The sequence below is a fragment of the Wasmannia auropunctata genome, unplaced genomic scaffold (assembly GCF_000956235.1).
Source record: "Wasmannia auropunctata unplaced genomic scaffold, wasmannia.A_1.0 LD333505.1, whole genome shotgun sequence".
NCBI classification, from domain to species: domain Eukaryota; kingdom Metazoa; phylum Arthropoda; class Insecta; order Hymenoptera; family Formicidae; genus Wasmannia; species Wasmannia auropunctata.
Genome location: NW_012029385.1, coordinates 259,833 through 281,403, shown reverse-complemented (window position 1 = coordinate 281,403; position 21,571 = coordinate 259,833). Strand labels below are relative to the sequence as shown.

Genomic DNA, 21,571 nt, shown 5'->3' with positions numbered 1-21,571 from the left:
ATCTTCTTGCTTTACGAATAAAACCGCGGAGGACTAAACGAATCTTGAAACGCCATCGCGTTGAAAGACGTTTTTTAATCTAGATTTCGCAGAGTAATGAAGCCGCTGAAATTCGTTTATTCGTTATTACATTTGTCCAATTCTAACTAGTCTCTTTAGTACTGTTTTATCATTTCATAAGTTCTTTAAGATTATCTTTTGTCCAAGTTTAATTTTTCACTCAATTGAGTTTTAATATTTCGAAATACTTAAATTCATAAGATTATCAATTTCTATAGATGTGTGTTTCTAGATATTTATATTTTTTTACCCTTAATTTTTAAATCCTTAATTTTTTACGCATTTCTTTATCTAAATGTTTTTTAATACTTCGTTTAAATCTTCGATTAGATTAAACGATTCTCGAATCGTTAAATTTAATTTTGTTAAAGCATATGTGCTTATTACTAATCTACCGATTTAGTTAGTCTAAGACATCCTCCACACACACAAACAAACACACACACATATATATATATATATATATATGTACACCTATATATATTTGAATCTCCACAGTTGCAAATCTGCCATGATAATGGTTACAACATTCAACCACTCGGCGACCACTTCCGCATGTGGAATTACAGCACATTGCAACAGTGCGGTTGGTGTGCCACATACACAGATCAAACTGCGTCCCACAACGTCGAATTACGCGTTTGGTCCCTTCAACGATATCATTTTCTGTTTACATACGAGATAATCGCGTTTCCACTCCAATTAACGTCACGCAAAATCCAACGCCACTAACCCAATTGGGCAAATATCGGTGAAGGAAAATTTAAATTATCAAATTTCTATCTCGTAATAAACTATAGACTCTGGGTACGAAAATAGAAATGCAACGTTATTTCGTTATTTTACTGTAAGAAATACATTTAAAAACCCTTCACCAACAGTGCTATAACGTTTATACATATTCATTTATTTTTATATCCTACATTAATATGAGAATTAATGACGCGCGAGAGGGGAATCGATATTAACTCTTGAGATTTCGTAAAAGCTAATTCGGTCTCTCACTTGACATTTTTTAGAGGACAAAGCAATCAGGTTGAATCACATAGAAAATAGAATCCGTCGAAGCATTGATCAAACGGGGTAGAACAATATACGACGGGATCTCACAAAAAACTTCCAACGCATTCAGCGGTTTGGCGGGAAATAAATGTGTGGATAAAAAGAGGAACAGACAGAGAGATAGAGAGAGAGAGAGAGAGGAGAGAGAACGAAAGAGATGTAAAACGCACGTTGGATCGCGCCATTATCAATCCTGATGTATTGTCCTGTCAGGACGGAGTCAACGGCGTTGACATGACCCAGATGAAATCGAGGACTCTTGTGGAAAACGCGGGAGAAACACGTGACGATATTCAAACTCGTACTCTGATATTTATAGTCACGAACAAAATCCACTTGTAATCAACTGAAAAATATGATTCACAATATCTTCAAATAATGCGTTTTAATGACAAAAACTACAAACAACAAGCAGCTTTTGATATGTGGCAGTTCTGCGATCTTTAAATAACAATTTTATATTAATAAAGACATTTACAAGTAAATTTATCCTGATGTCCTAGAATTATGGCATTCCTTTAATTAATAATCAATAAAGATAATATTAATATAGTGAATAATACTATTTTTTTATAACGTTATATTTTTATGAAATAAAAAAATATAAAATAATTTAAATGACAAAATTGAGCAATAGCAGTTTAATATGTAAATAATATTAAATTCTACAATACGCGAAGTATACTTAATGATGACCAGAGATTCAATTGAATTGAAAGATGATGAGTGTACGAAAATCAAATTTCATTTCCAAACCATGCGAGAATTTCAAACTGAAAACGTTATAGCAAAATAGTCATTGCTGACCTTATCTCTGATCTCTTGCCGCATCTTCTCTCGTTCTTCTTCCATTTTGCGATGTTTCTCCTTTCTTCGCTCTTCGGCTTCCCTAATAGCCTCCTGCCTCTCTCTTTCGGCCTCCTCTTCCTTCTCCTTGTCATCCTCGTCACCTCCTTCGCCGCCTACCGCACCTAAAAAAATAAAGAGATAATATTTATATATAGATATATGTCTTTTTCTCAAAATATATCAAATTGTTAGTAATAGATCAGTGTTAACAGCACTGTGATAAGTTTGAAAGATTAATATTTTTATAGTTACAAAAAATTAAACAAAAGTTTAAAAAATTTGAGATACTAAATAATTTGTCGCGACATTTTTGCAAATATTATATTTAATATTTTTAATACAGATTAATCTTATTTTTTATCACATTTTTAACTTAGTTATCTTTTAACGTTAACCGAGGAAGATGTTTGCGAATTTAATTGTCTCAGACTGCAAGTAATTCAGTATTTATGTTTAATTCCCTAAGAATCGAGAATTTACTTTTTCCGTGAATGTTTAGAATTTAATAAAAGACAGTTCCGGCCTCTTTCGAGTCTAACGAAACTGGCTGCGTTATTGTAGGCGTTACGAAGCAGACAAAGAAAAGAATAAGATTTTGGAGGAGACGCGGGTAGATGTGGCGGAATCTTCGTGCTTCGAGGAAATTAATACTACTTCTATCTCGGCGCCAATTCACTATTTTCTCCTTCTACTTCTATCCTGCTCATCGTATTTGAGCTGCTTTCCGCGAGTTGAAAAGATACTTTGAAGTCCGATTTATCTTTCTGTTTCAATTTTCGTTGCCCTTTCGTTCATCGTCGACTAAAACTTGAGCTTTGAAGAGTAGCAAGATAATAAGCAAATTCGCGGTATGCTTTGAGCAATGTCTCTGTCCCAAAACACACAATTGGAATAATTACTGACAGCATAATATTGCAATAATAATAATAATCAACTTTCGATGTCGGTTATATATATAGTATTAATTAAAGGATTATAGATTTTCATAGTAAAATATATATATCAACAGAATAATATTTGATTTACATATTTTATGCAAAATACCTTAGAAGAGTTGATTGCTTTTTCTTGTAAGAGAGATTTTCCTTCCTTTCAATACAAAGGCATTGATTTATTTTATTTTAAAACCGTCAAATCTATTTATGTAATACACGTATATTAAGAAATACTATTTATAAAAAATGGAATGAAAAGAAAGAAATTAAAACTATACAAAACAAAATAATCGAAATGTGTAAATCAAATAATATAATATATTGAAAATATATTGAAAGGTTTAAAAATTATCTTAAGAGAATTATACAATAAAAAAAAATAAAAAAAGAAAAATGACATCGATATATGTATATAGATTTTATTATTTAAAATTGGAATGAAGTGATAACTGATTAATATTCTCAATTTCAATGCAAAAACTATGATTAAAGAAGTAGCCAGATCATTTTTGAAATCTCGAGACTCTCGAAGGAGTTTTGCTCTTTCGAAGGAGTTACATTTCCGACGGATCTAATCGCATCGAAAAACGAGTCCGAGTATCAGAAAGTTTCACGCGGTTCATCGAAGAGTTTCGAAAAGCAAGTTTATCCGTTCAAGTTTTTCAGAAGATAAGTTTGAAAGTCGAATGAAAATATTAGCTGCGCACTCTTAGGAAACATGAATTCGTAACCATTCGCGACCAATTTTGCAACGCGACATGTTTCAACATTGCTATCAATTTGTAATGCGTGTTGTTGCAACTACAAATGGAAAATTTGTCTCGATGTATTTTTTTCTCTTTTAAAATTTTATTTAATATAATTAATAAAGTTGAGCAAACGTTTAACTTATAACGAATTAACAAAGAAGACGGATCGAAAAGAACGGAAGGTGTTAAGTTTGAATTTTATTTAGCGGAATTTCCGCTAAGCTGAGAATACGCTATCGCGGAAATGCACAGCATATTTGAAAATTACGCCCAGCACGATTTAAAAAACGCATTCCGCGTCTCTGAAAAAGATTAATAACGGAATTCCTGCGGTTTTCCCTTACTCACTTCTATGTCCGGCAAAACTGTCCACGGACAAGTTTTATTTGACAAAATGAAATTCTCCAGTGGTTATCCAGAGAATTTCATGACGTCGCTAGCCAGAAGTGATGTGCAAACCATTTTATCATAACGGACGGATTTTTTTCACGATTCAGTGTTTTTCTTTAATGTTTCAATGCATCCCACTATTTTGACAATTTATAAATTTTGAAATATATAATATGCTAGTTTGTAAACATATTTTTTTCGTAAATAGGGACAGATACAATACAAACCAAATATGCGATATGATAATTAGTATTGTACAAAATTAACATTTGTTTTTAAATATTATACTAATATTTTATCTATAATACTTATGTCGTATTAGAACTACCTTAAATTATATTTAGGTTCAATTTCTGTACTGAGAAAGAAGTCTGCTAATAATAATAAGTCTAGACGATAGTTACTTAAGCTTTGGTGAAATAGTTTCACGTAAATGTTCGATTAACATAACTAGAATTAACTAAACGCCAATTTTACTTTTGTAAATATTAAAAATATTTAATAATTATTATCAAACGATTGGTTGATATTATTATATGTTTGATAATATTTACTAACATTGCATCAATACTAATTACTAAACAAAATTGGTACATTTAGTAGCTATTACATACTAAACTTTCTTTCAATAGGATCTGTCTTCAACTGACATTAACAGATTTAATCAACAAATGATTATATAAATTGAATAAAACTATCATGCTTTTCTTGCAATATTTATTTGAAATATGATATTTTTCTCCAAATCTGACAGCATTGACAATGTAGTAAATGAAAAATTTATTTTTTTATTTTTCGACATCTCATTTAGTTCTGTTCCAATAATGTTAATAACACACTTAAAGTAATTACATATTAACTGAATGATCTCTTCACAGTATCCACAATATCAAGAAGATTAAATTTTATTCTCAATAAATAAAGAACCAGTATATTGTATACAAGTGTTTTGTTAATAAATTTTTCAAGAAAGTGTCTCTCTCTAAAAATTAAAAATATATTTTCGAAACAAATTGTGCTATTAATTCTTAATAATGTTTGTGTGAATTAAAAAACATTTCAATCAAAATTCTGACAGGTATTCAAGTAGAGAGTGCCAGGAGCCCTTCATTAAAATCCTCATCGAAATAAATATACAAAAAAGAATCATATTTTAAAAAAGATAACACTTATTTGAACGGGAGGGGGGGTGATCTGTATTTGAATATAAATAAGTTTCATACAACTTAGTTGTCAGACTACGTATGCGGATACATATATCGCGAACCTTAATCCTAAAAGGATTAATAGTATGACAACGTTATACAGCTATATACACGCGCAGGCCGTGTTTCCGGTGGGAAATAACAAGTGTGACGACACTTCCGTGTATACCTCCGGGACTGGCACCCCAGTTACGAGCGCCATATTAAAGGACTATAAACAGTAACGACTATCTATATCCACTATTGTTCGTAAGTTCACGCACAAAAACTAGTGCATGCGACAGAAAAAATCGCAGTATCAAAAACGATGTGCGAGAGTGTGTTTTTACAAATATGTATAGGTAAAGTTAAAAATGGTGCGGAGAAATCTTGTAAATTTTTGTATAAAAAATAGTATTTTCACATACATTTAAATATCAAACAAATACGAGTGAGAAACAGCTCGCACGTATTTGAAATAAAATGGTTTTTATGTAGTTGCTCGAAAAACTAAAGTCCTTTTTAGTGCCAGGATCTACGAGTAAAATCGTCTAGTGTGTCGTGACGGTGGTGAGCAAGCTGCTTTTTCTCTCGTTTTTGAAGCTCGTAACGTAAAAAAAAACAGTGATCTCGCCAACATACGTGGTTTTCCTTTAAATCACCGTAATCTACAGTTCAGTTAGTTTAGAAAATATTCATTATCGTGATTAATATTCTTGTAAGGAAAGGTCACAATAATCAATAATAAGAATACTATGGCTATGTTTGAAACGCGTCCGATATAACGCGCGTCCAAGTGAATTCCAACCAATCGCTAGTAGTAAATACCATTTCCGAACACAGAGGCCGGTCGTTTGAAACACCTGCGACCCAGTGTCACGAACATTCCGCTCGGCATTGTCATTGGTATCTAATTGAATCTGCATCTCGCAGCACAAATTCGTAACGACCTCTATTACAAATGGGTTGGGAAATTAAAATGTCGTTCGTGAGCGATAAACAAATGCGCCGCGTTTAGACGGGACATCCATGGGAAATGGTGAGCAGCTGCGAAGTCGATAAGCAGATGCGGCGCCGTATAGATTATAACTTGTCAGAAATATAGCTTCCTGTTTTATTCATCAGACATTACGAAATTTTATTCGCCGCGCGCATATCAATAAAGCTCTTTTTATTGTATTCGCCAAATATTTTTGTTCAGTGATTAGTATAATAAATTTTTCGCGAAATATACTAATAGAACATCTTTTATCAATATCCATCAACTATATAATAACGAATCTTGCGTTTATCAGCTATATCAAATATATTATATATTCTTTATTACATTCCTATGCCAAGTCAGCATAATTGATGATCAAAGAAAACTATGGCAACTCTATCGACATCATTTTTTTGTTGATACTCCCCAATTTTTGTTAAAATTCTATTTCCTTTGAAGACAATTTTATATAAAAGCCGCACACGCGTTAGTCACGATGCACGCGAAGTATGTCTTCATGCGGAGTGACTGATAGAATCTGCATTTTAACTAGCCTTTATAAGAACAAAACCGCTCTATTTCAGCGCGAACAAACCGCGAAAGAGAAAGTCAGCCTTTTGCCACCCTCTCTCGGTTTCATTCGCCCACCCTAGTTGGATGCTAACGCCGATCGCCGTTTTATCGAACAATCCGCCGTCCAATCACCGCCGCGCAGATGTTGGAGAAACGAATTTACTGCGAGATTTCAAACGAGTCGCCCCGTATCGAAACGGTCACCTCGTTTCTCGTTGGACGATCGTATTGGCTGTTTCACCACTTGGTTAGGTAAAAAAAAAATTGCACAACTATCTGAAATGGACGGATTATCCGTTTGCATGTGAATGCTTACGAGGATGAACTGGAAGAAATTCTATATTCCATATATATATATATATATATATATATATATATATATATATATGCATATGTATATGTATATGTATATAGTTAATGATCAAATTGACATGCGCGGGATAGTCGCAATTCAATGTGTCAGATTTATTATTTCACGTTCGTGCACTCGATATTAACTTTTAATTGAACTGTATCATAATGTACGATCTCATCTTTTTTTAAATCAGAGATAATTATTATCTAATACAATATAAAGTAAAATTAATATAATTTTACGAATCAATATAATCTAGAATAATCCTTTTTAGATAATCTATATGATAATATAATTAATTATGACATAATTAATTATATTATTTATAATAGTATCTATATAATAGTCTCGTATTTTTTCTATTTATAATTTCCAGTTATGTAACTAAATTAATAAAATATCTATGTTGAGATATTATAATAGAATACTAATTTTGTCTTTTAATCTTGACTTTGTAACATGAAGTAAAGTATATTTTTTTAACATGAATATATAATGTTACGATAACATGGTGCACTGTGCACGTTCACAACTACATGTAAGTATCCTCGTTTGTTATCTTCTTTCGTGCGAGTTCAGGTTTGGTATACGTGCGGTTTGTAGCACGTTACGATAGCATCTCTCTTTTCTATATGCGCCTTCGGCTCAAGGATATTTTGCCTAGCGTGCAAGTAATGCATGTGCAAGGTAGAGAACTGCAATTCTCTGGTACCAATCCATATAGGTTTAACGTTTTTATCGAGCTTTGTAACTAGCTACTCTCCTTTGGCTGCGTAATAAAGCTTTATAAATGCACTGTTGCGCTTTTTAAAAATGCAAGAATGCCAAATTGAAATACGTGGTCCGACAGTTACGTGTTCGTAAACATATTTTTTCTATTAACTCTGTAACATTAAGTGCGATAAAGTACACAATTAATCTTTTATCTCTCCATTGCGTTCTATACGTACATTTTGTTTCAATAGTGCGTAAACAATGTGTATAGTAATTATTTGTGTATATAACATTTTTTCACTGCGTCGAAAATGTCAAATCAAATTTTGAAAAAGAATGAGATCAATATGTTAAATTTTTCGTTAAAAAGTTCTTAACAAGAAAATGACTGGAAACATCAAAAGGTATTTATAGGAAAGAAAAGAATTTACACGAAGACCGTCTTGTTACTAAGTTATACAAATACCTGCTGTGTTAAGAAAAGTTTTAAATCGACGTTCTGGCTAGGATTTTAATTGAAAAATTCCAGGAATGCTTTTAACAGTAAAAACATGCTGATTCCGACAGTAACAACGTACTCTTTTTTGAGAAACTTTAAAATAATTGAATATTGTGAATAAAGTATTAAACGAAAAATGCTATTAATTCTTCAGCACGATTTTCACATATATTTTTATTATTATCCAACAAAAGACACTCTATGCATAAGCACAAATACATTTCAATGATTTATCCATGCTTATAATGGATCAACCTATAATTTACAACATTTTACTGTCCTTTTTTGGATTCATTTATATTCTTTGTTGATTGTATGTACATTAAAATATAGAGAAAGGGAGAAAAGGAGGGGGAGAAAGAAAGATAGAGAGAGAAGCAAGAAAAAAGGGAAAGGAAGAGAGGGAGGAACAGAACAGTATCAATCCTGACGTATCGAAATAACTCGCGAAATCGACCGCACTCTCAAAAAACCTAGTTCCAGATTTTACCTCCTGCGAGATCCGATTTGCATGTAAATCTGCCTGAACTCGGATCTGTGCCCACTCGCACGATTATATTGGCGCACGTTCACATTGTCCCCCTCGAGAAGGGTGAAAAGTTGCCGTTTTAGAGAGGGAAGAATTGGATTATATTACCAAAAAACCTCGATACGTTTTGATCGTAAAATATCCAAAGATAATGCAATAAAATGGTTCAAATGTTTTTAAACTTGATGAGATCTTTTTATATAAAATATTATAAAATGTTTACTTTTGTTTATAATTTTTTTTACATGCGTTGCATTTTTCTTTCTTCAACATTACTTTATTAAATAAAGACACTATTAAAGTATTTTCGTCTAATGATTTTATTTAATAGCATGTCTAATAAATAATTTCTTTCATTTTTTATATTTATCATAATTGTTATATTCTCTACTAATTTTCCGTATAAATAAAAATAACGCAGAAAAGTGTGATTTATAAGGAAGCAAAAATAATGAAACTATTTACCAGTTTTACAAAAAATAACATGCAAAATTGTTATTGAAGCTATGCTTTTGAATATTGATAGCATTATTTGCAGTTGAATTCAGAAGAAAACTGTTTTCGAAAAAGAGAATTGTGCAATTAATTTGCACACTTTATTAGAATAATATAAAGAATATTATACATATAGTCTCGTTTATTGCTACTAACGTTTCGTACAAGATATAGCATTTAGCATCGCGATATTTACGTAACTCGCATATTCACACACGCGGGTCTATTAGTCATAACAGCAGTACCAAGTACGAATGCGATTATCCCGTCCACAACTGATCGAATGGCGTAATCTAATACATTCGCATTCATTGACACGTTTGCTCGCGCTACCAAGCATAACTAGCATCTGGTTACCTTGAGCTTAGGTCAAGTAGTCTTGATTAAGCCACTTCGACGTAATTAACCGCATCTCCAGAATTTGCTCCTATTGATGCGGCTTCAAGTTCAATCGTGTACATCGATCGTTTAACATGGTTGTTGCATTTTGATTTGATCATTGAATGCAATCTGAATTACAACTGATTATTATGAGTTAAAATTAAATCAAGTAAGATTAAATAATGTATATACATCTCTCGATTTAAGAATCTACATTTTCAAACATGATAAAAAATTCAGCTATCATTCTATATAGGATTCTCAAAATAATAGAAACTTTTAATGTTCAAAATTTGTGATTGATGCAGGCATTTTAGAACAAATTATCAGTCATAACTCTCCCTCGTAAGGAAATATTTTTAAAAAAGAAACTAAACTTTTTGTCTTGTCATTTGACGAACCGTAAGTACGAGTTCTCAAAAATCGATTTTCGGGTTGGAATACTTGGTTGTTCATTTCCGGTATGGCTTGGGGGATGGTCGTATCAACGTTTCCTCCGTGGTGGAAATGTCGCGAAGAAGAGCGAGGGTTCTCGTGTTAGAAGTTGATTGTTCCGGTCTCGTGCGGTATGTAAATCTTTCCAACATCACCCGGAGATATTTTCTCTCTCCCTTTTCGTCTTTCTCCTCTCTCTCTCTCTCTCTCTCTCTCTCTCTCTCTCTCTCTCTCTCTGTCTCTCTCTCTCTTTCTTCGTCCGAAATTCCTCACTAGTGATTTCAGTTTTTCCTTCGTCACAATTTTTTCCCCACAATTTATTGGCGTAGAGAATTTTGCTACGGTATTGACGTGGAATTTCTCCGCTTGGTAAGAGATTTATCGTGGGTGTTAAGATTAATGATCGTGGTCGTATACGCTTAAGTAAATGTTAAAGGGGACGCGTTTAAATGATTATAAAGAGAGATCTAATCATTTTTTCACTTAAAATATTTGATGAGAATTAGATATAACGAGAATGACTTTGTACTTTCAATTTAATGATCATTATTCGTTTATTATAAATATAATTTTTTTCTGATAATTTTTGTGTTTAATATACAGTTAAAAAAAAACTAAAGATCAGTGCAAGTCAGATACAAAATAAAAATATATAATTGTTTTTTTTTATAATTTTCTATGTAATTGCTGTGATTGTTAAGAATTATATTTTATTTTCTTTAGATTAATAATAATTCTAAATAAAGCGATTAAAACGCTTTTAATTAATTTATTATTAATTTTTTGGTATTATGCAAAATACTATTGTTTCACTATTGTTGTATGTACTTCTGTCTTAAATCTTATACAATTTGTTTTGATTTTCAATTATCCAATTCTGATCTTTGCTTCTTTGAGAAACATTGCAGTTTAATGTATCTTGTATTCGAAGCACGGAATTAGTCCTATTGATTATTCCTTTGGCAGCTGCATTGATTCGTACGATACGAGCTCGCTTCAGATTATACAATAGCGAGGTAATTTCTCTCGTGGTTAAATCGCAGTAGGTTCACGCCGTATGTCTGAAGTTACTTCGTGAGATTGTCGAGTCACACGACAGCCTGCTTCAACCTGCGATACGCTTCGTGAGCCGATTGCAATTGTCTCGAGAGGCGAAAGGAGAAGAGAATTTCAATGGCTACCAGCTTCTGTGCGGTTATCGCGTACTGCTTAACCTTTGTCTTATCGAGGTACATCGTGAACATATATAATATCGTTATGATAAGTTATAGAAAATGATGTACTTAATGATAAAGAATTTGATTATAATAAAAATTATTGTAACGTCAAAAATTAGATAACTCGTAGAAGACCGAAATATCCAACATTTTTTGAAAAATGAAAATAAAAGAAAAAAAATCTTAAATTAGAAAAGGACATTTATTTTAAAAGCGTAACTTCCGGAAAACATAATTACTGTAATAGCGAAAACATCGTTAAAATAAATGCGTAATCGTAAAATTTATTTATTCATTTAAACAAATATGCGCGTATTTATAAAATGCATTTGTTGTATTTAAATTTAAATATGTTTTCTTTCATATGAATATAATTGTCAGATCAAATACGATTGCATGCAAATAGATATTTGCATATGTGGCCGTTTTACTTTGCCACTCGTTGTTCATTGTGGTAGATGGCCTCCATTATTGCGACGGGTTGCTGACTACATGAGAATGACTTTGTCGAATAAGCGAAAAGAGGAGAATGAAGACACTTCAGCAATTTTTATATGTCGCATCGTTGCACTATTTAAAATTTTAATATAGGTTGCAATCATTATATGTTCCCGTAGCTAGAATTTTTCATAACAATCTTCTGCATTGTCCTTCTAATACAAATCTCTTCTGAATTTATATTTAAAGTTAATCATGATACATTAGACAATAACATTATTTCAGAATCTTTTTATTGTTCAGCACATCTTAGCAAGTTTTATAGACAGTTCCATTTTGATCTAATATCGGCGAAATTATTAGTAACATAAAAAATGATTTGTCTTTTCATCCATAAAAGCTAGAGGATTTTTAGAAGACTATCGCACAATAAACATGTTTTTTCTTATAGCGACGAAAAGGTTTTTTATACAGAATTATTAAATTTATTTTAAACTTTAGGCCTATATCAATCACGATTATTTAAAAATATTTACATACATATTTATTTAAGTCAAATCTAGCTTTTTGAATGAAAAATTAAAATGTAAACTCATAATGAAAATCTGCGTTGTATTAATATCTGTCATTTTTCTTATTGACCGTATTTGTCGAAGGAAAAGAGACAGAAGGAGGGATATAGCTTCTTCGATCTCAACTCCAGAAGCGCAATAATTTACAACGCAGGCGTTGCCAATGTGCACGCGTGTTACTCTCGTCGACGGAAAAAGGGGGGAAGAACATCAGCCTGTTTTGTCAACGTGTTATTTATGGCTCATAGTAGTATATTGATTCGTTCATACGGTCGAATACCCCTCTCGCGGAAGTTTCACGTGCACGCATGCACGCACGTGCACCTTCAATCTTGAAAGGATAGAGGCGAATTTTGTGCTGGATGGTTTATTACATATATAATGACATTGATCAAACAAGTCGAAATCTCTTCAATAAATCTCTTTAGTAAATTATTTAGAAAGGTATTATTTGAAAAAGTATACATATTATTCGTATATTTTTCCAATAAATATACAAACTATTATATAATAGTTCGCTTTTTCTTTATATATTTGCTCTCTTCTCTCTTTTCTTTCTTTCTATTTCTTAAATTCAATAATAATATATAAATTGCAATGTATAAAGTAATTAAGAAAATTTCTTGTGATGTTAAATGGATCTGGTGAAGATGTGGTCACTAACTTACATATACAATAATAGACCTACGCCATCTCTAAACGACTCCTTCGAGAATTCCGAAATATAAATTCACAGCGGACTTCTTACTTTTCCCGGCAAGACTTTATCGCCTGGATGAGACAAACCGAGGAACACGAAAGTAGCATCGAAAGTTTCTGCTTGAGCGAGAAAAACGGCAGTACCATCGTTCAATGTTACATAATCTTTGAGGAAAAAGCTGAAATATAAAATGTTTGACAAGATTACGTTTGCGTTATTTTTGTTTTTAAATTCATTAACACAAAAGTTCTGGCATTAAGAAAATAAGGAGAGGAAGTTAAATACATATTTTTCAAGCGTTTATTAAAAAATACAATATAATTGTATGTTAATGTTGAAAATGTCAACATTTTGCATTTTTCACCGTTCAACTAGCCTTTGTTGTTAGATTCTATTATATAAGTGTGTCTATGTAAAACATATAAATTTTAATTTATAACAACTTGAATTCTTAAGTTTTTAATATATATTATATATATATTATTTTTTTATATGAATAATGGTTTATCAGATAGAAATATTGCTTAACTGAACGATAATTTTTCTTTTCTCTCGCAAAATTTGATTGCTCGGTCAAACAACAAGGTCATTCGTAAAAATATCAGTTCGTACAGTGTAGAACAACCAGTCGCTCTTTGCTTCGACATTTCCGCCTTCGATATTTCGTTTATCTTGAATTGGTGCAGGTGTGTCCGTTCTGTTGCATTTTTGAAGCATTGAGGAAATACAGAATGTCTCGAAAGCACATTTAAAACACACTAATCTTAAAAGTAGTCAGAATAGACTTTTTAAAGGTGCAATATTTCATTGGTCGAGTTTATTTCCCTATTTTTTAATTTTCGATTTTATTGTCAATATGTTGTTAGTTTATTTATGGATTATCTAAGGATCTTAATATTTGAATTTAAAATACAAATAATTCTATAAAATATTAATATTCTGTGAAATACTACATAGATTATCTAGAGGAAGATTCTGTACATTATTTATCCTATCTTCCAGGGCCATCTATAGACACTTATTTCTGTTTAAATTTAGAAGTTGCATAAAATAAAAGTAGGTTGAGTATGTGACAGCAATGCGAACCTTACAAAGAAACAAGGACAGATGGTACTCATTAGAAGGTGAGCTCAAGAGGACAAGCTTATTTGGGAGCGGAGCGGACGCGCCTCTAAGTCGATGACGTGAAATTCAATTATGCTTCCGGTGTCTGGAAGAGAATTATCTCAAGAACGATCTCGACACCCATCGACTAAGTTACTCGAAGATTTTCATTATAAATTAAATTACAACAGAATTTCAATCTCCACCATCGATAATCGAATCGTAATCGTAATGGAGATGATGCGAAAGCCCGTTTTGCTAATGAAGATATTTCTCCCATGCAGCCGTGTAATGAATATAAAGGTATCGACTAATTTTATCAGAATATCAATCAAATCAATCAAGTAATATGAATAAATATCATTTTCTAAATTTAAATTTCTTCAGAAATTCTTTATTTTTAAGGAGAAATGTATTTATCCACGGAAGCTAATAAAAATGTATAGATAAAAAAAAATATTTGTCATTGTTATCAGAAGCAAATCATAGTTTTGTCATTTAAGAAAATTTTCTAAACTGTAGGAATATTTTAAAATTTCTGGCTACTTTTTTGATACAAAATAATAGTTATGTTAATTTTGAGATGAGAATTAAACAGTTACTAAACAGGTAAAGCAGCTAATAAAACTATTTTTTATCAAATAAAAAAAATTTCTTCATACATCAAATTAATTTACATATTAAGTCAGACGAGGAAAGTTGCGGAACACATAAAAAAATAAAAGATTTACACATTTAATACACATTTAACAATTTAAAATATGTAAAAGAATTTTAAAATTAAATGTAAATTTTTCTACAAAAAATTGATCACCCATTTTTGTTTAAAAAATGTAGAAATTATACGCTGATTTCTTTTTCACACAAAAAAAGTAAGACCGGGATGGAATAAAGTAATATATCAATGTTTTAATAAAAACCGAGAACAAACAACTGACACAAGTGAATAAACAATGTTGCACAAGACATTCTTTTTATTTTTTACACAAACACATAGTATTTTGTTTAAATTGATACTCCAATATTTTTAATAAAAACGCATATATAAAATATATCCAATACATACAACAGTACAGTTTGTCAGAGATAACGTGCTTATTTATTTGTCGATGGACTAAAATATATCTTTTTTATTTAAATTGTTCGACCAGTTGTCTATATTATAAACGATTTTATTTAAAAATCTGTTTTATTATGTATTACGTTGTAGTGAATAAAAACATGTAGTTTCACAGAAATAAAAATTTTTTACAATTAATTTTATTGTATGTTAAATAAAATTAGTTTCACAAACACACACACACACACACAGAGAGAGAGAGATAGAGAGAGAGAAAGAGATCACAAAATCTTATAAAAAATATATATATAATACACACATCCAAGAATTTGAAATTTTGAAAAAAAGAGTTTTAATAAATATTTTTCCTTCTTTTTCTAATCACAATGATTTAAATTTTTGATACAGATAAAATAAAGTCACAATCATAAATCACAATGTTTTTTTACTAAATTGTCTGTTCTGGAGAAAAAAGAAAGAGAGGGAGAGAAAGAGAGAGACAGAGAGAGAAAGAAAGAAAAAAAAAGATTTAAAAAGAAAAGTAGTAGAATCACCAATCTAATGACTTTTTAAATTTTTCCCTTCAGCCACAATACCTTAATCCTTCGATGCAGATGAAGTCTCACGATTAAGAAAAGGTCGAAGCCAGTCCCGCCGACACTCGCGATTACAGTATACGACCGCGATAAAACATGATTCATAAAATTCTTTTTTTCCCGAGGGAGCGGATCAATTTCGACAATCGGAGCATATCAAACGAACGAGATCAATAAGCAATTAAGTAGTGCATGCTTGATTTTGAATAGGACATACCCAGTATGTCCATGATTGAGTTCCGTGATGGCCTGCACTCGTGATAGTGGCGACAGTAGTACTGGTGCCGTAACAGTCAGACTTCGCTACGGAGACTACCACCACCACCACAACCTCTGTCTGCCCCCACCAACCTGTACGGGGGTGCGCACCCCCCACTATAGGGATGGGCGTGCTTGCTGGCGTGGAGGGGCTGGAGGGGAGCTAGAAAAATGTTCAGTTCCTCCTCAGAGGTACTGTTGGTTCCCTTCTACCCCTATTTGCCGCGCAATATTTTTGCCGTCCCTATAACCGACATGATCGGCCTTCCTATAGAATAGGATGGGACAGAATGCGACACCGACACCTCTCGATATGGAGAACGAAGAATGGAATGTCGGTGGTGAGCGACGTCGAGCTTGTACAGCCGGTTAAGCGGCTCGACTGGGTCACGGGGAATGAAGTGATGGAGAATAACGCGTGCAGTGTGTCGGACAAAGCTGTAGAGTAAAATACAGATTTATTTTGTGTAACAGATCCTTCCTCTCGTCAGGCTTATGACAGCACAGTGGAAATAAAATCTAGAAAAATGGCGAAGGACAATTACGAAGATAACGAATAACTCTTAGAAAGAAACGACGACGCTCTACTGTTTCTCTATAACAATGTGATATAAGTGTGATATTAGTGTTGGTTGAATTGGATACAAATTTCCAACTGATATCCTGATTATTTTTATTGAAATCCTGATATTTTAATTGAAAAAATTTTCAAGTATGTTTCTAGTGAAAAAATCGAAATATTAGAATAAAAGTATAGTACCTTAGATGTAAGTAGTTTATCCGCAGTTTTAAATAGATCAACTGCGTCGACATTAAGCTCGTGTCGATAGAGTCTGTCGATAGTAAATTGCTAGCAGAAACTGAGCAGAATCTACCATATATTCAGTTTAAATAGTAGATTCTGTTCAGTTCCTGCAGACAATATGTAATCTCATACTTTGTTAATAAATTTTATTATCTTTCTATTGACAAAAATCATAGAAAACAACTTTGCAAAATCTCTTTTTGATAGATCTGTCTAAATTATGCATATAAATGTTCAGAAGAGAATGTAAGAAAGATTTTTAAGTTGGTCTACGTACATGATTCAAAATAAACAAACGAATATATTTCATAGTATTTTATTAAATACTTAATATAAAGTCCGTAAAGTTTCTAAGTTGAAGAATATAACAGTTTGTGAACACGTTATATAAGTAGGTTAGCAGAGGAATGGCACTGATAACTTAGTATTGTGAAGGATTATATACATATATTGTCGCGTTATACTGTTCAGCATTATTGTATTCTCTGTTTATAACTGAGAAGAAGCGAGTGAATTGTCTGCTACTTTGTATAAATATTTGCAAACGAAACTTCTAAGAACTACAGTGATATTTATTGCAATAGTACTTAAGCTGATTCGAAACTATGAAACAACGTCAAATATGAATAGAAGATATAACAAAAATGTCAAAAATGGCATAAGCTTCGTTTCTTTTTGTAACTTTACTAGATATTTAAATAATCAGATTAGTGGCTAGTAAAAATCTATTTTAAATTTTTCAATAATCAGATATGAAAATTTAAACGTTTTTCTTTCCTTTGTGTCCCATTTACAAATATAAAATAGAAGCGTCAATTTCATTTTCTTATAACTTCATCGAAACTTCATCCAAGTAATTAATAAGCCTTTTTTAAATTTCCCAATAATCACAATGGTAGTTCCCAAGTTTTCTTTATTTATACCCAGATATCATTTGGGGATCGGACAGAACAATTTTGGGATTCTCGTTCAATTTTAAACTCTTTTGGGTAATTTAGGATTTGGTTCTACTCTGACCTATCGCGCACAAGGTATGACAGATGTTCACCAACGATATCTCGCAATCGACCTCCGGTTAATGGGTCGTAGGTCGCAGACCCTATTAACTACTACCCGCGAGTAGACCCAATAAATTATATCGCTCATTAAGTGCGCTCTACACGTGGGAATATTCCTTAATGGCTTTCCGCCTTCACTCGGAATACTTGCGTGCAAATGATCCGCGCTTTGCTAATTGCAATTTCTCCTCTTCTACAAAAATTATGTATTCTTGTTTTCATCCTTGTGGAATAGTATGTAGTTTACATATTTAATATCAAAATTTAAGAAATTATATTAAACATTTGAAATATTAATTTTCTTTTTTAAAAAAACTCTCAAGCTGTTCTCCAAATTAAAAAAGAGAATTGAAATTTACTTGAAGAATTTATTTAAGAATATTCTAGTTCAATAACTGGTAGTACAATCAAGAAAAATATTTTACATATAAAAAATTAATCAAACGTTTGCAATAAAATATTTTTGTGCGAAGCTATGCTTTTGAGAAAATGAATTTTTAAAAATTGAACAAAATGTCTTTTTTCCCCATTTCCAATATCAGTTACAAGATGTCCTGTATATAGCTCAAAAAGACTTGGAAAAGTCATCTTTTATCTTGTTTCTTTTATACAATGTAATATCTATGCTTTTAGCCAATTGCAACCGGGAGAAAGGAAAAGTCATCCATAGGAAACGATCCTTAACAAAGGTCGCACTATCGTTTACTTCCTTTTACGCGTTTACGTATCGTTCGTACCTGCTGCCACCCTGCTTGACTATCGGCTTGATAAATATGGGCGGCTGTTGAATAATGCAACGGGTGCTCCGGCAGTAAACAAGTAACGCAACACCGCGGGTTACTGATTCGCCTAAATCACTCTGACCGACCTTCTCGCTCGCTTATGCGACTCGCCGCCACATTTTCCGCAAGCTATCTGATTTGATACATGTGTTTTGTAAATAATGCGAGCACGTTTTGCAAGACATATAGATAATTCGCAGAATCAGAAATTTTGATTTAACGAAAACAGAGAAAATTATAATTCCGATTACGAAAGAAAACAAACATTTAGAGAACGTAATTAATACAACTTGTTATTTTAAGCAACCAATTTCTTTCTTTTTGATTATTTAAGATCCACAATTAAATTTATTTAATATTAATATTAGTTATTGGCCAATAACATCGATTGTTGGAAACGTTAATTAATTTTGAAAATTGACAAATAAGATTTTTGTAAAAACGGAAGGAATTAAAAGTAAATAAAATAATATAATATAATGAATAAATCGCAGTATTTCAGCTAATAACGGACGGAATAAAACTACGGACACGCGATCTGTGTGTTTGATACAGGTTATTCCGTCAGTAGCGTTTAAGCACGCCTTGATGGCTTCAATCACGTCAAATGCGTTGCGTTTGATTGCGTTCGAGAATTCCGACATGTGCACGTGGCTTTATATACACACGTGTGCTAGTATTATAACAGTGGAACATGCAGAGATTGGTCAGACGTGCGTGAACGTTTTAGGCACCAATTTCAACTAAATGTTTAGGACCTTCTCTAAAGAAAGAAAAAAATATATAATTTGATTATTTATGCAGGAGAATATTTCTTGATTTATTTTCTGAAGAAATTTAATTTACCCTCCGTGTGAACTTTGATAGCAGAATTCAGATATGATAATGAAAAAAATTATCTCGATTAATAAGAAAATTATTAATAGTAATATAAAGCATCCGAGATAACAACATTAATAAAACTCTGTCGAAATGCCGTACATAAATTTTTGCCGCTCGGGCATGCGCAATTTACGCAATAAAGCGCAATATTTCACCGCTTTTTTATTTCGTTCATAATTCTTAATGTTTAAAATGCATAAATTGTTCAAGATGATCGAATTACATTAAAATTACATTAAAAAATTGTTCTTTATTTTAACGTTATTGTCTCATAATTGCAATTCTATTTCGTAATCTTGTAATTTGCAAAACAAATTAGCAACGACACAAAGCACTAAAATAACAAGTCAATTCATTTTTCCAATTTCGTGGGCTAATTCATTCTTTGATTATGTAATTATATCAAGTTCTGTCGAAATTGATAAAAAAATCTTTTGCATAATTATCAAGACCGAGAATCAATTTTTGAGATTAGAAAGTCACATTTTGTAAAATAAAGCGCCCCAAATTTTCTGCCTTTTTTTTCATTAATGTTATTCCAACAAAAATGTAGATATACTTGTTCCATATTAATACTCAGGGCGGGTTCGCGTGAGCGCAGCTCACGGCTTGTATTCATCTTTGCACACCAGTGAAGGAAGGAAGGTAGGCAATCTCCGAGGGAGGAATCTCGAGTCGGCTGGCTTTCGCGCTATAAAGTTGTTCTTGAAGTATTCCTATATCGCCCACACCGTTGGTATGCCAATATAGTGCTCGCCCTTTGTCACCCCCCTCATTCCCGAGAGCGTGCTCTCGTCGACCACTCTCGTCACATCCCTTGCCGCGCTGCCATATTCCCTCATCGACCAGCAGAACGTCCCCTGACCCTCTCGCATACCCCGTTTCGCACACAGTGGTATGTTCGCATGCCAGGGATATAATGATTGGCAGCGGACTGTCTGCAGTCCGACCACGACGATGCGTGGACTACGTTCTCGTCTCACCCATCGTACAATGTTTGTGTGAGCAATTAAGTTCAATAAATTAAAAATTGGACAATTAATTAGTACAATTTCCGATGCGCTTATATTTAATATGCTCTGTAATATATCTAAGAAGAAATTTTTATTTCTATAATGAAGAAAAAGAACTCGATTAATCGCCAAATATATCAGTAAATGATACAAATGCATCGAATATTGTAATATTTTCGACTGTACAATAAAAGTCTAATAAATATAAAAATGAACAAAGTTCGTTATGTGTAGGTCACACTGAAGACAATTTAAATGCAAATTTAAATGCATAACATTAACACTCGCAAAACATCATTTCACATAACTTCAAATTTTTTTTCTTTTAAAGTTGAGCAAAATAACAGAGAATTTTTAATTTATGGTTGCGTCTTGACAGGGAATAGAGCAATTATTTTTTTAAAAAGTTTTGTGATTTTCGTCTCGTAAATTCACGTTGTTATTGGTATTAATAATGGCGAATTAGCGGGCAACAACAATCTATGCGACGTGGCAACGAGCTTAAGTTAAACGCATGGTTGCTGATAAGGCTCGTCGTAACGGGTACTGGATGCCAGCAACATCGCCTGTGCTATGAGAATGTATACTCGGCAATTCACGCCTGGAGACATGTACGCTCCTCCGTTTGATTGTAAAATAATGACATCACTATATCCTTCGATCGTAAAGAAAACATCGTATCGTCAATTTTACCCTATTTATCTGCATTTTCACTTTAAACAGCTGTTGTTCACATTGATATTATTATTATTGTTATTGTTATTATTCTGTATGTTGTAAATTATATATTATTAATAATTCAACCTTTGCATATACAGATATATAACATTATCCTCTTCTCTCACACACACACTTTCCCCTGATTTTACCAAAAAAATTATATAAATTATAAAA

The 21,571-nt window shown here is 32.2% G+C and overlaps 1 protein-coding gene across 2 annotated transcripts in view; it reads right to left on the bottom strand.

Annotated features, from left to right (window-relative positions):
* The window catches only part of LOC105459865 (complexin), a 114,832-nt gene that overhangs the window by 7,958 nt on the left and 85,303 nt on the right, over nucleotides 1–21,571 (bottom strand). Inside the window, exons 1-2 of one of the 2 annotated variants that reach the window (XM_011706202.1) lie at nucleotides 16,097–16,189; nucleotides 1,930–2,093 (exon numbers count right to left, since the gene is read on the bottom strand). In XM_011706202.1, the coding sequence (XP_011704504.1) occupies nucleotides 1,930–2,093; nucleotides 16,097–16,109 (177 nt within the window). In that variant the 5' untranslated portion in view covers nucleotides 16,110–16,189. Of the gene's footprint in view, nucleotides 1–1,929; nucleotides 2,094–16,096; nucleotides 16,190–21,571 lie in introns of those variants that run through there. The other variant, XM_011706201.1, reaches the window with a different exon arrangement.